General features: G+C 31.3%; 1 protein-coding gene across 1 annotated transcript; it reads left to right on the forward strand.

The window, feature by feature from the left end:
- Positions 1-3,035: 3,035 nt before the first annotated feature.
- Positions 3,036-14,352, forward strand: LOC123660865 (kynurenine formamidase). The gene is made up of 4 exons (XM_045595895.1): positions 3,036-3,153; positions 4,882-4,983; positions 9,677-9,890; positions 13,621-14,352. The coding sequence occupies exons 1-4, from the start codon at positions 3,036-3,038 to the stop codon at positions 14,078-14,080; spliced, it is 894 nt and encodes a 297-aa protein (XP_045451851.1). The 3' UTR covers positions 14,081-14,352.
- Positions 14,353-15,204: the final 852 nt, after the last annotated feature.

Below are 15,204 nucleotides of genomic sequence, written 5' to 3' on the forward strand. Positions count from 1 at the left end.
AACATGAGGCATCTATCCCACTGCGGCATCTCTCCCGGTTTTACCATATGCCAAAGCACATTTAGAAGACCCAAAGGAAAGATAAAAGAAAACAATGTAGACAACTCCCTACATACTACTTTAAATAGCGTTATAAGATTCATCATCATCATCACTTCAGCCTATCGCAATTCACTGCTGGACATAGGCCTCCACAAGTTATAAGATTAATTATATTATTTATTATACAAAGATTCAGGTGATGTAACACGATATGAATTTTGCTAACGTGGCGAACTTCGTATCGCCATATTTTTTTTTCTTTCGTTTATTTCGATTTTTTTTTTTTAATTTTTTTTTATACAAACTTTCTCTAAACATCGAACACAAAAAAATGAATTAACCATTTTTTGCGGTCGTTCGGAAATTAAGCGCGTACACATTCTTGTATATAAGTATAATTGAATTGCTATAATTGTTATTAATCGTTAAACTCCAGAACGACTACAACAGTTCTAGATTTTTTTTTTTCATTTTTAATTTAATGCTTCTAGAATGTTTTTACGGACCTTAAATTTAAAAATTGCGCCTTAAATTTGAATATTTCAGTAAAGATTATTTTAACTTTACGTGTTATTATTGTTGTTTATATTATTTTATTGTTGGGTCAGCTAGTGTTCAAACAAAACCGAATGAAAAAATATATTTGGTTATTCATGTTTCTAAACATCAGATTCAGATTATTGTGTAGACGTGTAGAAAACTTTCGCCAAAACATCCATTCCATCCATGGGCGTATCAGAGTAGGGCAAGGTCGAACTCTGACTCGAAGGCCTTAATTGATATTTTAGATTATAATAAAAAAAAATAGTCAAAACCTCCGCGAGCAATTTTTGTAGTAGTGTTGATAGTGAAAATAAACGAAAAGTTGCAGGAAATAAAAATAGTTTAATTTTCTATTACTTATCGGTTTTGGCCCTCCAACCAGATGGACTGACCCTGGATTCACAGGGCACAGGAGATAATGGAGTGGCGAGCATTAGAGGAGGCATAAAGGCTGATAGATGGATAAATTGACCGATCGACTTTTACACTTATTTGTTTTTGCCCAACCCTAATAAAATTCTGGGTATGCCTGTGATTCCATCCATCATCCATCTTTAATACCAACTAAAGAGATCGTGTTCGTTCCGCCACTTTTTTCATTGATATACCGATTTTATTTTAATTTCCTTTCATACAAATCTTATCCTCTCAATAACGAACATCAAAAATAAGAATTATACAATCCAGGGCAGTCGTTTGGAAGGTATGCACTTACATTACTATTTATATTTCTTTACTTTTCTATTTCTTATTTGAAAAGCCTTACGTTGATATTTACTTTTTGTCACAGTGCGATCAGTATGCTAAGTGGTCCGGGGTGGTGCGAGCCTAATGACCTGTAATACAGGTATTTCCATACCTAGCATAGGTTTAACTGAGGACTTAGGCGTTAACTGAGGTAGGGCACAGCACGAAATTTCCTGCTCAAAATATGGAGCAACCCGACTAGGGTAGTACCTCGACCTTACAGAAGATCACAGATAAATAACACTGCTTTCAAGCAGTGTTGTGTTCCTGTGGTGAGTAAGGTGACCAGAGCTCCTGGGGGAACTGGGGATGAGGTCGGCAAAGCGCTTGCGATGCTTCTGGTGTTGCAGACGTCTATAAGCTACAGTAATCGCTTACCATCGGGTGTGCCGTACGCTTCTTTGCCAATATAGTTACAAAAAAAAGGGCATCAGACTCACACCAACATTATTGACTAGGTTCGATTTTAGGTAAACGATAGTTATTTCTTGAAGAACGTATTGAGTTAACTTTGATTAATGTAAACGAATAAAAAAACATGTATATGTGTATGTATTTATGTTTGTATCTGATTATGTATGTGTGTATATATGTATGTATTTGTATAGTATGTATATGAATTATTTGCATATAATATAACCATTGATACTAACATTACCTTTCTCTTAATGTGAATATTAGTAATACCCAATTCTGCACACCTACAAACATCCGCTCTTGTACGTCCTGAGGTTGGTTGGTAGAGAATGCTTTTAACCCCGCCTTTTGTACAATTCTTTAATATATTGTGTAATAAAGTATCAATAAATAAATAAATAAATAAATAACCTTAACAATAAAACTGTAAACCTGTCATTTGCTTTAACTGTAAAATTGTTATTTTCTGTGTAATGCTTTGTAAATAAATAAATAAATACGTTTTGGTGATTAATTTTAATGTTTTAGATAGATAAATATTTTTTTAAAATCTAAAACGCTTCACACTTGAGTTAAGGATAGAAGTTTGTACGTATTAATTGACATCATTTCCGTTATAATCTTCTAGTTTATCTTCTTGTTTGCGAGTGTACTCGTATTTTATTCTTAGAACTAAATTTTGTGTGCGAAGTGCGATTTAACTTTATAGAGAAATCATTAAATTTTTTTAACCACTAATAAATGTGGCTAGGAACTATTTGGTACGCGTTATAAAGATAACAAGTCAATTATGAGTTTTTAACTATCGTGTTCACTTTTGGTCGTGGCTTCGTAGTTGAGAGTACATACTATAATACATTTTTTTTTTGTGACGCTGCAAAGGAAACATGGGTTACAGAAGATAATTTTTTTGTAGTAAAGTAGTGTATAAATTCTTCACATACTTCGTTTACAAGGTAAAAAACTGATAAGATAACGAACAATTTAAGTGCATTTTTTTATTATTAAGTGTTTACCGTTGTGTCGCAACGTTATCACCTCGCGTTTCTTTTTGACAATTATTTTAACAAATGAACAATTATTTCGTTGAAATGTCAATAAAATATTTAACAAGAAAGTTCAATAACAATCTTGCAAAATTTTGTAAATACATGTATTTCTCACAAAATTACAAAAAATTCAAATTAGTCACAAAAGAGGTTAGATTTTTATAATGTTTTAGTTAAGAAAAGATTTAAGAAATCTACATTGAATTATTTTTAAAACAGGTCAGTGGTAGGAATAAAATGTCGCTAATAACAGATGATATGGATCTGGAGAAGGAGTACTCTCCCAGCATGTGGTCAACGAGGTTCCCATCGGCGCGGGACGTTCTTCAGCATCATGTTAACTTTGTTACAACAGGTAAGGCTTACATTTTTTGCTATATTTTCTGTAATAAATTCACTGAACTTCCTGACTGACTCAATGAATTAAGTAAAATTGAGAAACTTATTTGAAATGGTTTGTGCGTGTACTTATTTGAGATTTATGTCTGACAGTGAGACTAATTAAGCTTTTGGCCATAGGTTCAATTGAGCTCAGAGTGTGTATGAGTGGATGTTACCTTATAAGTACTAAGCCACTGTCTCAATAGACGGTTTTAATAGATAAATTAATAATGTATTAATGGTTTTTACCCGATTTTGTAAATTCTTTTAAAATTATTCTTCACTTAATTACTTACCTCGTTAATGTCAATCGTCATCTCAATCGTGGTATGTTTAAATGCATCATCTAAACAATTTAAAATAAATTACAAAAAGGTTTTGATATTTCAGTAAATCTCTCTATAAACTCGAAAATGTTTGAATCAATTGGGCGTATTTTTCATAAGTTGTGTAATAATTTGTAGTAGGTACACGTATCATAAACCGACGAAACCGACTAATTTATTTATATTCTACTAGCTGACCCGGCGAACTTCGTATCGCCTAACACAAACTTTATCGTATGGTATTAAAGTTCAAATTGACTTTTAAGTATTATCACAAATCTTTTGTATGGGAGTATAGAAAAGTGTTGTTTTTAGACCTTTTCAGAAAATTTTAAATTTTTTTTTTAGAATTTTTCTCTCCATAAGAACCATCCTCGTACTTCAAGGAATATTTAAAAAAAATAACTAGCGAAATCGGTCCAACCGTTCTCGAGTTTTGCGCTTAGCAACACATTCAGCGACTCATTTTTATATTATAGAAGATACACGATTTGTCTTTACATAAAACAGACCATAAATGCTGGTCAATTTGTTTTTAATATAAAATCCATTATATAAAAAAAACATTAAATTACGTTATACTAATATCCGGTCATAAACAAATCCTCTTATTAAAAAGCAATTAACATATCAATAGATCATTTTTAATTCTGTCAGATTGTTACTCTCATTATTGTATCACGACACTTGTCATTTTATAAAATAAATTTAAAATTGTATATGATACAAGCCGACCCGGCGAACTGCCGGTAATTTTTTTCTTCGTATATCGTTTTTGTTTTCTTTTATACAAACCTTGTTGTATCAATAAAGAACACAAAAAGAAAAAAAAGACCCAATTTGGTGCAATCGTTCGGAAACTATGCGCCTAAGTACATACCCTTCGTTGATTATTATTTTTTTCTTTATAAAGACAAGGAGAAGACATACAAGGTAAAGTAAGTAAAAGTAATAAAGTAACTTAACAAACAGATAATATAACAAGTTGTTTACTTGTCTCGTAATTAACATGTTGGTACTTGTAGGTTTTTGCTACTCAATAGCTTATATAGCTAAGCTGCTAAATAGCTAATACTGGATAATAAATAGTGCAGATGACTCAGTAGATTTGATAAGTACATTGCCACTAGGCGGTTGGAGCTCAAATCAGGGTGAATGCGAAACACAGTATGAGGATACTGGAATATCTCTAAAAAAAATTTAATATGAATGTCACGAAAATTTTTAATACAATAGAATATGCAAAATTGAAAAATGACATCATTTTCACCAGAATAAGAATTAAAATTAAGAAAATGGAATTTTACATAGAGGCCATAGTTATTCTTCATTCATTTTATATTACAATATAAAAAAATACAATTTTTATATTCCAGAAAGTGAAGCTGCCACTAACAATATACCGCACAAGTTAGAAATAGAGTACGGTTCAACACCAGGACAGAAGTTGGATATATTGGGGACGGATCTTCCAGATGGTATGTTTACTATTGTTAATATTCAGGTGTTCGTTTTTTTTATATCCAATGAGGTCGGCAAACAAGCGTACGGCTCATCTGATGGTAACCAATTACCGTAACTTATAGACGATTGCAACACCATAAACATTGCAAACGCGTTGCCATCCCCTCTTCTCCAGGAGCTCTGATCGTCTTACGCACCATAGGATTACAAAACTGCTTGAAAGCAGTATTATTTAGCTGAGATCTTCTGTAAGGTCGAGGTACTTCCCCAGTCGGACTAGTCCAGATTATGAGCAGGATATTTCTTGCTGTAGCCTACTCACATGGACTATATATAATTTTGAATGTTTTGATTTCTCTCGTCAAAATGTAGCCTATGTTATAATTGTCCAGTAGTTTTTGATTTTACAAATTATAAATAAACAATAATTAAAATCTTTCCCCTTTATAATACAACTTCACATATATTACATACTAGCTGCTGCCCGCGACGTCGTCTGCGTAAACGCTATACAGCACCAAAAATACCTACGATTATTATACCTTTTAAAATAACATTCATTTACCCGTTTCTTCTTTACATTTCATATCTACAGAAAAATCTTATAGATGGCGCTGCTTTAAAATTGTCTTGTCTACTTATATTCATTTAATTATGTTTATCGGCTTAGTTACTTATATTGCGTGATTTTTATAGTCTGAAGCTAGCTTATATAGCATGGTTATTAACATAATAACAACAACATTCAAATATGCGTCGTTAGATTACACGTTGTTACAGAATGCGTTGAGGAAATAAAGGTTCACTGCTCGTTCCCGGTAGGGGATAGCATGATAATAATATGTAACCTATATGTTGACCCGACTTCTTAATAATATTCGTGCCAAATTTGAAGTTATTCCATGCAGTACTTTTTGAGTTTATCCCGGACATACATACAGACAAACAGACAAAAATTCTAAAAACTATATTTTTGGCTTCGGTATCGATTGTAGATCACACCCCAAGTATTCTTTTAAAAAAAATATTCAATGTACAGTTTTGACTTTCCTACCATTTTATTATATGTATAGATTGACGTTCATAAGTAACAATTATTGGAAATATTTTTTTAGACTATTGAAACAAATCTAAAACCAACCCACCCTAGGAAAAATCAAAAATTTATTTAAATTGGTGATCTCGAGTCTCTAACAATAAAAATTATGTTTTGAAAAAAAAAAAACATTTTTAAGCTATTTGTAGTAAGGTAGTATTACGTAGTCAGCACAGTACTTGCATGGAAAAGATACTGTAACACCATAGAATGCTTAACAAGACACAGACAGATGCATTTTTTGATATCGAGCTGCCAATGGCAAAAAAATTACTTAAACTGCTTCAGTCAGTCAGTCAATTCAGCCTATTGCAGTCCACTGCTGCAATACACTGCTTTCCCAAGTTCGCGCCAGTAATCCCGGTTTTCAACAACCCTCATCCAGCCTACATCGGCAATCTTACGTAGATCGTCGATCCAGCGGGCCGAATGACGTCCCACCCTGCGTTTTTCAACACGCGGTCTCCACTCCAGACACGTATAAGTACTGCATATTTACGTACATACTCTAACGGCCATCGGTCCTGCGACACAGATGACTAGCCCACTGCCACTTCGACTTGCTAATTCTTTGGTCTATGTCGGTTACTTTCGTTCTTTCGCGGATAGTCATATTTCTAACCCTATATTTAAGAGAAACTCCAAGCATAGCCCGTTCCATTGCACGTTGAGCGATTTTAAGCTTGTAGACCAGTCCATTTGTCAATGTCCACGTTTTGGCTCCGTATGTTAACACAGACAGGACGCATTGCTCGAAGACTTTTGTCTTCAACCACTCCGAAATCTTCGAAGTAAAGGCCTGACGAAGGCTGTCAAACGCCACCCAGCTTAACCGAATTATCTTATCAACCTCCTTCTCGAAGTTGTTGCGGCCTATTTGCATGGTTTGGCCTTCAAACTTCCCTCCCCCTAAAATGGTCCCTTAATTGCAGTGTTGTGGGCGAACTAGCTAGCTACGCCTCGAATAACTCGCCTACTCTCTAGTCGGGTATAGCCTTTTTTCAATATATTGTGCAATAAAAGTTAAGCTTGAGGGAACTTTTCTTCAATAACTTCACAATATTGTAAAATTGTCCTAAACAATCAAAACTATTCTTATAACCGGTCAAATGTTTATTTATTTCTTTATTTAAATCAACTGAAACACTTTTTAGAAGTATCTAAGTTATGTTTCATTTTCATTCTAATTGCAAATTATATACGTCTCAAGGTTAACTACGCTATTAACCTTGTTCAAATTATTGTATAATTGTATTAACAAAAGGATAAAATGTACAATATTTGTGTGATACAAAATAAAGCCTCATTTAATATATCGGGGCTATAACACTGGGTATTTTATTTATTTTTATCCCATTTTCAATTTACCCAACGTACTAAGGATATTGATAATGGAGGCATGATCATACCGATTACATTAATATTTTATCCCTAACGAAACCTTCGACTAATTTTTGAATAATCGTACCTAATAATTAAATAAACTAAAATAAACTCTTCTTCATTTATAATAAGTAAATAAATATATACATAATACACACACGGTCGTCTGTTTCTAAAGTACTTAAGCAACTTAATGCTTGTGATATACGTAACAGCTGACTGGTATAGCTACATATTTCTTTTCGATAAACATAATTTTAACTAATACATATTTAAATAATACACCCACTCTCGGGGTCTGAATCGAATCCACAACCCACGGAGCAGAAAGCAGGTCACTACAAACGGCGCCAACAGGCTAGTCAAAAAAAATTTTATAAACTTTTCATGTACCTATAGACTGACGATTAGATATATACTACGTACAACATTTAAACTAACAATACATTAGTTATCTTAAGTAAAATTTTAGGTCAATGTCATATAAGCATTGAGTTGATATTCTATATTCGTAATTAATAACAATAGATATTTTTTATTTATCTCACACCGAATACATTGTATGGGTTATTATACAACTTATTTTCCTCATTAAAATGCTAATTATACAAAAAATGAAATAAAATTCATATATGAGTTTCTGACTTGCGTCACAAACATATCAATAAAATACATATATCTAATACAATCGTACATAATACGTCCTTTTAAGGTTATATTTATAAAAATAAATTGACAATTTGTATAAATTTTTATAATTAAAGTTACTTATAACAATTATTTTATTTATAACAAAGTAAACAATAATAGATTCCCCTTATGCCCTTGTATTATAACTTAAGAGATACATTGCGATAACCCAAAACGCATTCATTATCGAATTTGACTAACAAACATAATATCATACGAATCGATAATTCGAGAATTTTATTATCTCACATTATACCCTTAGTCGCCTTAGACCTAAGCTCTCAATATGGCCTCAATTATTTGTCCATTACTTATTTTAATTAATCAATTTAGCATGTACTGACGATCAACCGCGACTTGTGTACACCAAAATTTTTATTTTATTTGAAAGTAAAAACTTTGGAAACAATTTGTTTTATTTAATAGTATATATAAAAAAGGATAAAACGTCTTCATTACATAATTATGTGCATTATTTACTTACTTTATACATTATGAGACAGGGTCTTTAAACACACAGGTCTTTAAACTTCAAACATGTCTAAAATAAGTGTTCATAGGCTATAGCCTATTCGTTAGACCATGGATACATAACATAAAGTCAAACGGTTACTCGTATAAAATCGTATAGTTTTACAAAAAATATAAAACAAATAAATTTTGTAAAATATAGACCTATTAAATCATGGATTCCCCTTATGCCCTTGTATTATAAAGTATACAGTTGATTACTTTTAATAAGTTTTTTATTTACTAAATTTACCCCACCAATTTTTAAGACAGATTTATTTATTTTTTATTATTAAATAATAAATACATATATGTATATGTGTATATTTTATTTCGCTTCGTAACTTGATTAATCGATATCATATTATGTATCTAAGGTAAGCACTTGGCTCCATCGAAATATTCTTTGGGCTTTCACTTACGGATTCGATTATTTCTTGGTCCCATTTTAGCGTGAGTGCGGGTGAGAACATACATTTATAATCTTGAATTTTTCGCGAAAATGGATGTAAAAAAGCCGAAAATAACATTTTTTTTTTTATTTAACTCGATCTTCTAATAGGCGTTGTCAAATATTTTAAAACGCTGTTACGGAGCCTTTCGTTGTGGGATTCAATTTGCACTTTTTTTATACAATCTTACTTCATTTTATGCATCAATATAACATTATATAAATAAAGTGACTTATACAAGATACATCTAATATATATTTAATATATTTAAAATTTGATACTTTAAAAGACTATCGTTTAATATTTTACTAACGTTGTTTTAATATTTCTTATCAACTACTGTTATTTTATTATTATATTCATAATTTCTCATTCTGCGCTACGCTTGCTACGAATACGAGTATTTCAATGAGATTTATAACATGGGATAATATTGGAATGAATTAATTAATGAATAAATTCCTGAAGAATGATATGGATTAATAATATAAAAGAATATAGGTATAAGAATAACATACACATAAACAAAACTTTTTGTAAATTATTTACTTTAAGAAATGCTTTTCTCGTACACAGATTCACCAATTCTGGCGTACATTCATGGTGGCTACTGGCAAGAACTGTCGCGAGAGATATCCCGGTACCCTGCACAGCCGCTCCACAAGTCCAAAGTGAAAACTATAGTGATTGGCTACGACTTGTGTCCAGTCGCCACATTGCCTGAAATTGTCAATCAAATATTAAATGCAGCAAAGTTTGTCTTCGAATATGCTGAGAAGATGGGTTCGAGGTAATTTGCCTTTGAATGGCTCTACCTTTTCTGCTAAGTAGAAATAAGACCTTAATCCTACACTAACTAAATGTTACATTACGGTTATAAATACTGTCGTAAATGTCCTAGGATTACTATTAAAACAATGCAGGCTACTTACCAAGCTTACTCTGTAATTCATTTGAGTTTCACAATTACTTAAAATTCAAAAATCAATTTTTCCGCAAAAACTCGACCAAAACATCAAAAACTATATAATATACATTATGATTGTGCAATGATGACAATTAATAAACTAAGAAATATTAAAAATATTGTAAATTCATTCATTTTAATTAAAGTATAAAATTTTAATTTAATCTAAATCGTATAACATAAAATCATTGTAAAAAGCAGTCGTAATTCTATAGGGGTCGTTTTCGATTCATCTAAATGTCACTAATAATTCACTTAAATTCCTACTGAACATCACACTGTCAATTTTATTAATCCAAATAATCTTTTAACTGAATCTAATGCAATAAATTCTGGTACCATTTTAAATTTATTCCAGAACATTTGTCTTTCTTCTTCTTTATTTAATAATCGATTTCAAAACTAGAGCTCATTTTGAATTATATCTATTATAATTATTTAAACTCTATCTTATATGTTACATAATCGCGAATTGTAAACTGATTTGAGACTTATTAAAAGGTACGATTAACAGTGATCGAACCTTTAATCGTGATCTTGAGAAAATTCGTCACGTTGCAGAACCAAATTATTTAACCGAAGATCTCGTATCGTTAGTAACCAAAGTAAAAGTACATACTTCACAATGAACAAAAGATTTATTGGAATCGGCTACAATTTTAGGAAAAACAAACTTTTGTATTAAAGGTACCAGAAGAATATAATCAAATAAAGATTCGTAAATGATTGTTTTTTTACAATATTTCTAATACCGCTATTCTATATACCTTAATAAGATATTAACAGATTTTAGGTAGGGAATATACACTAATATTATCTAATGGTGAATCTTATTGTATCGTTTCACGAACTTTCATAGTTAGACAATGTTATCTGTAAATATTTATCTTTGTTATATAAAACAATGCTCCAAATAAACAATAGCTTCTACAACATTGATCTGTTTATCATCTCCCGAAAATTGTCACATTTTCACTACATATTTATTACATTATAATATCGTTCTGTTCTTGGACATAAATGCCACTAAAAATATCTTTGTATGTACGCAAAAAAGAGATAATTTATAAAATATTCCACATTTTGTCTTTAGTTCTAGAAACAAAACATATCTAGAAGTCATTCAATGTCATAAGTTATATAAAAATGCCTTAAATGAAACTCTTGTATAGTTACAACAATAGTAATTTGCCTTTTAGTAAATTTTTTCTCTACAATCTACAGAAAATGTCAAATATAATTATTGTTAGCTAATTAATAATCGTGAAATAAGTCCATATTGAAGGTTGAGACAGTTGTCTACTTATTAATATTAATAGAAATATACAATTTTAATAATTTCAATATCAAGCTACATGTAAATATATTTTAATTTTATACAAACCTTAAATCATAATTTATCGGTTTTGTATCACTCACACCCACTTTCTTCAGTCTATCGCAGTCCACTGCTGGACATAAGTCTCCATAAGTTCTTGCCAAAAATGACGTGAACTCATGTGTATTGCCCGTAGTCACCAAACTAGGCAGGCGTGTTTGTGATCGCAGGGCTGGCTTTGTCGCACCGATTTAGAGTTTAGGACTTAACAAATAACTCTTTATAGCTTCGCCATGTCCCTCCATTCCGTGTAATCGTGGATTAGTTTTTGTTACTAGAAAACTGTTTGGCATAGTTTTCAAGTGTGTTGAACTGTACAAAATTGGTGAGTTCTTGTATATCACTTCAGCCTATCGTGTTCCACTGCTGAACATAAGCCGCTACAAGTTCGCGGCAAAAACGGCGGGAATTCATGTGTGTTGCCCACTGTCACCACGCTGGTCAGGCGGGTAGGTGACCGAAGAGCTAGCTTTGTTGCACCGAAGACGCTGCTGCACGTCTTCGGCCTCTGTATTTCAAAGCCAGCAGTTGGATGGTTATCCCGCCATCGGTAGTCTTTTTAAGTTCTAAGTTGGTAGTGGAACTGTGTTATCACCTAGTCGCCAGTACCACACAGCTAATTTTGTATCATTCACAGCTAATATTTAATAAAACTATAAAGAACAAGAAAAATGTGGTGTCATGGGACACCAGGTAAGAATGAAGTTCCTTCGGATAGTATAGAAGCAACAAAATTTTTAAAAAAAAAATGTTGAATTTTATATAATTATATTTTCTAGTTCTTGTTTTTTTTTTTAAGTTGATTGGTTTTTAATTAAGTACAAAAAAGTATTTAGGAAATTTGGTATCTTAGAAAATAACAAATACCGTAAAATAAAATAAATCAAACCAAAATAATAATAATAATATTTCAAACTATTAAGTGAAATAAAAAAACATATGGCTTTATTTCTTTTTGTCGACAGTATAAAATTACATAAATAATTTTAAAAAGTTTACTAGTAATATTTTTGTTTTACAAACGTCATATTATACAGTCGTGTGACTGATATTACATCACTTCCGTTATATATTTTTCTTATGGTTTTAGTATCACATTTTTTTCAGTTCGCTCGCCTAGCCAAATGTCAAGCCTGCCGTAAGGGACTTCGTTCTAATTATTGTTTTATAAATTATAATGCCATAACTGTGTATTAATTGTGCTGAAAATGGTTTAATTATAATTAAATGTGAAACCATACGAGTATTTTCGCTTCACTTGAAATTAAAGAATATTTACAGAGAAATTTAATAGGCAAAAATTGTTGATCATTTTCAGAAAGTGCCCACTAATTAGCAGTCACGATAGGCCTGTTGTAGCCGCGACCTTGTTTAGTGTCCTGACAGTGGTCTATTCTTTGAAATATTATTGACGCGTGCTATGTTTTTAATTGTCCCTAAAATTAATTGGAGGTCGTCTTGATAATTTATTGAGAAAATAACAACAGTCAAAACGGAACCTCATTGTGTTCTGAAGCATAATATTTCTTGCCACGCTACTATGAAGAATTTAATCAACGCTACATAGTATTGTTGTTTACGAAAACTGTTGTTGCATAAAAAGCTATGAGGGGACATGTTTTATTATAAAATGTACTTTCAATATCCAAAACCTTCGAAGATATAATTTAATAAGTGAGAAAATTATGAGAGACAGTAATTTTTTGTAGTTTTCGTAGAGATTTGGAAGTATGTATATACCTACGCCTACTGCGTAATCGAATATACCAGATTAAATTAAAGCTATTTTTACTGAATAAATATTTCTCATTACTGTTTTAAAAAGTTCGGTAAATGTTAAAGAGAGACGCGTAACTTAGAAGTATTAAAACAAAATACTAAAGTTACACTTAAGTACGTTTTCTTAATAAAGAATTTAAATATAATAGTACAGTAAATAATTTCTTTTTATTTGGGCATATTTTATATAGTTCATTGATAGAAGGATATAATTTTAGTATTGTTAATGTTTAATTCAGTATTGTCATTAATTTACCCAAGATAAATATCTATTGATCAACCCAGGTCCCATTGTCATTATACAGACAATAATAACCTTTCCAAAAGCACCGATATAACTGATTCTTCACAATAATTGTATTTTAACATGCATTATTCGTTTTTTATTGCTTTCAGAGGTGTATACTTCGCTGGTCATTCTGCTGGTGCACATCTAGTCACAAAATTATTATCAAATGCAGACTTCCTAGAACAGACATCAGGATCACATAGGCTTCAAGGGGCCTTCCTCATCTCTGGCGTTTATGACTTAAGGGAATTAATACACACATCTGTAAATAATGCTGTACAGTTACCTCAGGAATGGGCCGTCCCACTTTCACCTCTATTCGACTGCTTCAACCATCTCCAAGCTAGAAAAGTAAGGTTATATATTTTAGCGGGGCAGAACGATAGCCCGAAATTCAAGAAACAATCGAGAGAGTTCTATGAACTTCTTTACAATACATGTTTAATGCAAAATATGTACTTAGAATTAAAGGATAATATGGATCATTTCGATATTGTGGAATGTTTTGCCAACGACGATAATTATCTCAAGAATCTATTAGTACACGATATCCGTAAACATTTATAAGGCGCTCAATAACAAAAGAAATAGATTAATGAAATTTTATCATTATGTAAGTTTAGATACGCTAGATTATTACTTACATATATATTTGTAAGAGAAGTGTTCATATGCGCTATTATATATAAGTGTTCATGTGCTATTTTCATAATAATATATAATATAATATAATAATTATTTTAAGCTACTTAATATAAACTTTGTTTTCATGTTATCGAAGTGTTGTTGTCTGTGTTGTAGTTTTATAAGGAAGATCGTAAATAAATTTATGAAATAAGGAAGTGTTTCTTTATTTAGAAAATAGTACAACCTTGGTTTTTATTTTTTACATAAATAATTAAAACGATGATTAATAATGAAGTGATTTATATTCACCTCGTTTGTTTTAATTAAAAATTTATTACTTTTTGTGTTATAGAAATAAGCAATATAACAATTGTTCATAAGAGCTAGAATCGCAATGCGTGAAAATTACATAAATATTTTTTGTTTTTCGTATTCCCCTAAATTATTCATATTTATCATATTAAATATCACAGTGGTTGTTGTTATATTGAAAACTTCCAATATAAACTAATAGCGACCCGCCCCGTCTTCGTTAAAATATTAAATTAAATAAATATAATAGGTATACACGCAAAAAAAATGTATTTATTTACGAATCACATTAGAAAGCCCTAAAACTATCAATGTTTCTCTACTGTGGTAAAACCGGGAGAGATGCCGCAGTGGGATAGATGCCTCATGTTCTAAAAACCTAACATCCCGAACTCACAAATAAAAATTAATCGCATAAGTAGGAGTCGAAGACACCCCGTACCTCGGATATTCACAGATATTCGTGTGGCAAGGACGCGTTTGGATCGTGTGTGTAATTTTCTCCGTGGCCAAATTTAAAAACACGTCAAAGTTTTAAAGGTTAGTATTTAAGGTTGTATAATTTTATAAATAGTAATAAATTCCGTTATATTTTTTATCACGTCTATATACTGGGTCATTGAGTCTGCATATAGTTGTAAATAGATGCTTTTTTTTATAATTTATTTAAAAAATACGTGGGCATCTATCCCAATCACAAAGGATAGTTGCCCTGATTTTTTGAGGTATAGGTGCCCTTAGACTTGACACAG

This window comes from Melitaea cinxia, chromosome 2 (genome assembly GCF_905220565.1).
Source record: "Melitaea cinxia chromosome 2, ilMelCinx1.1, whole genome shotgun sequence".
Classification (NCBI taxonomy): Eukaryota; Metazoa; Arthropoda; class Insecta; order Lepidoptera; family Nymphalidae; genus Melitaea; species Melitaea cinxia.

What these genes read in the sequence shown, in the direction of transcription:
- LOC123660865 (XM_045595895.1), top strand. Translation starts at nt 3,036, where the DNA reads ATGTCGCTAATAACAGATGATATGGATCTGGAGAAGGAGTACTCTCCC. An exon ending in GGGGACGGATCTTCCAGATG is followed by an intron (nt 4,984 to 9,676) that starts GTATGTTTACTA and finishes TCTCGTACACAG; the next exon opens with ATTCACCAATTCTGGCGTAC. An exon ending in GCTGAGAAGATGGGTTCGAG is followed by an intron (nt 9,891 to 13,620) that starts GTAATTTGCCTT and finishes TATTGCTTTCAG; the next exon opens with AGGTGTATACTTCGCTGGTC.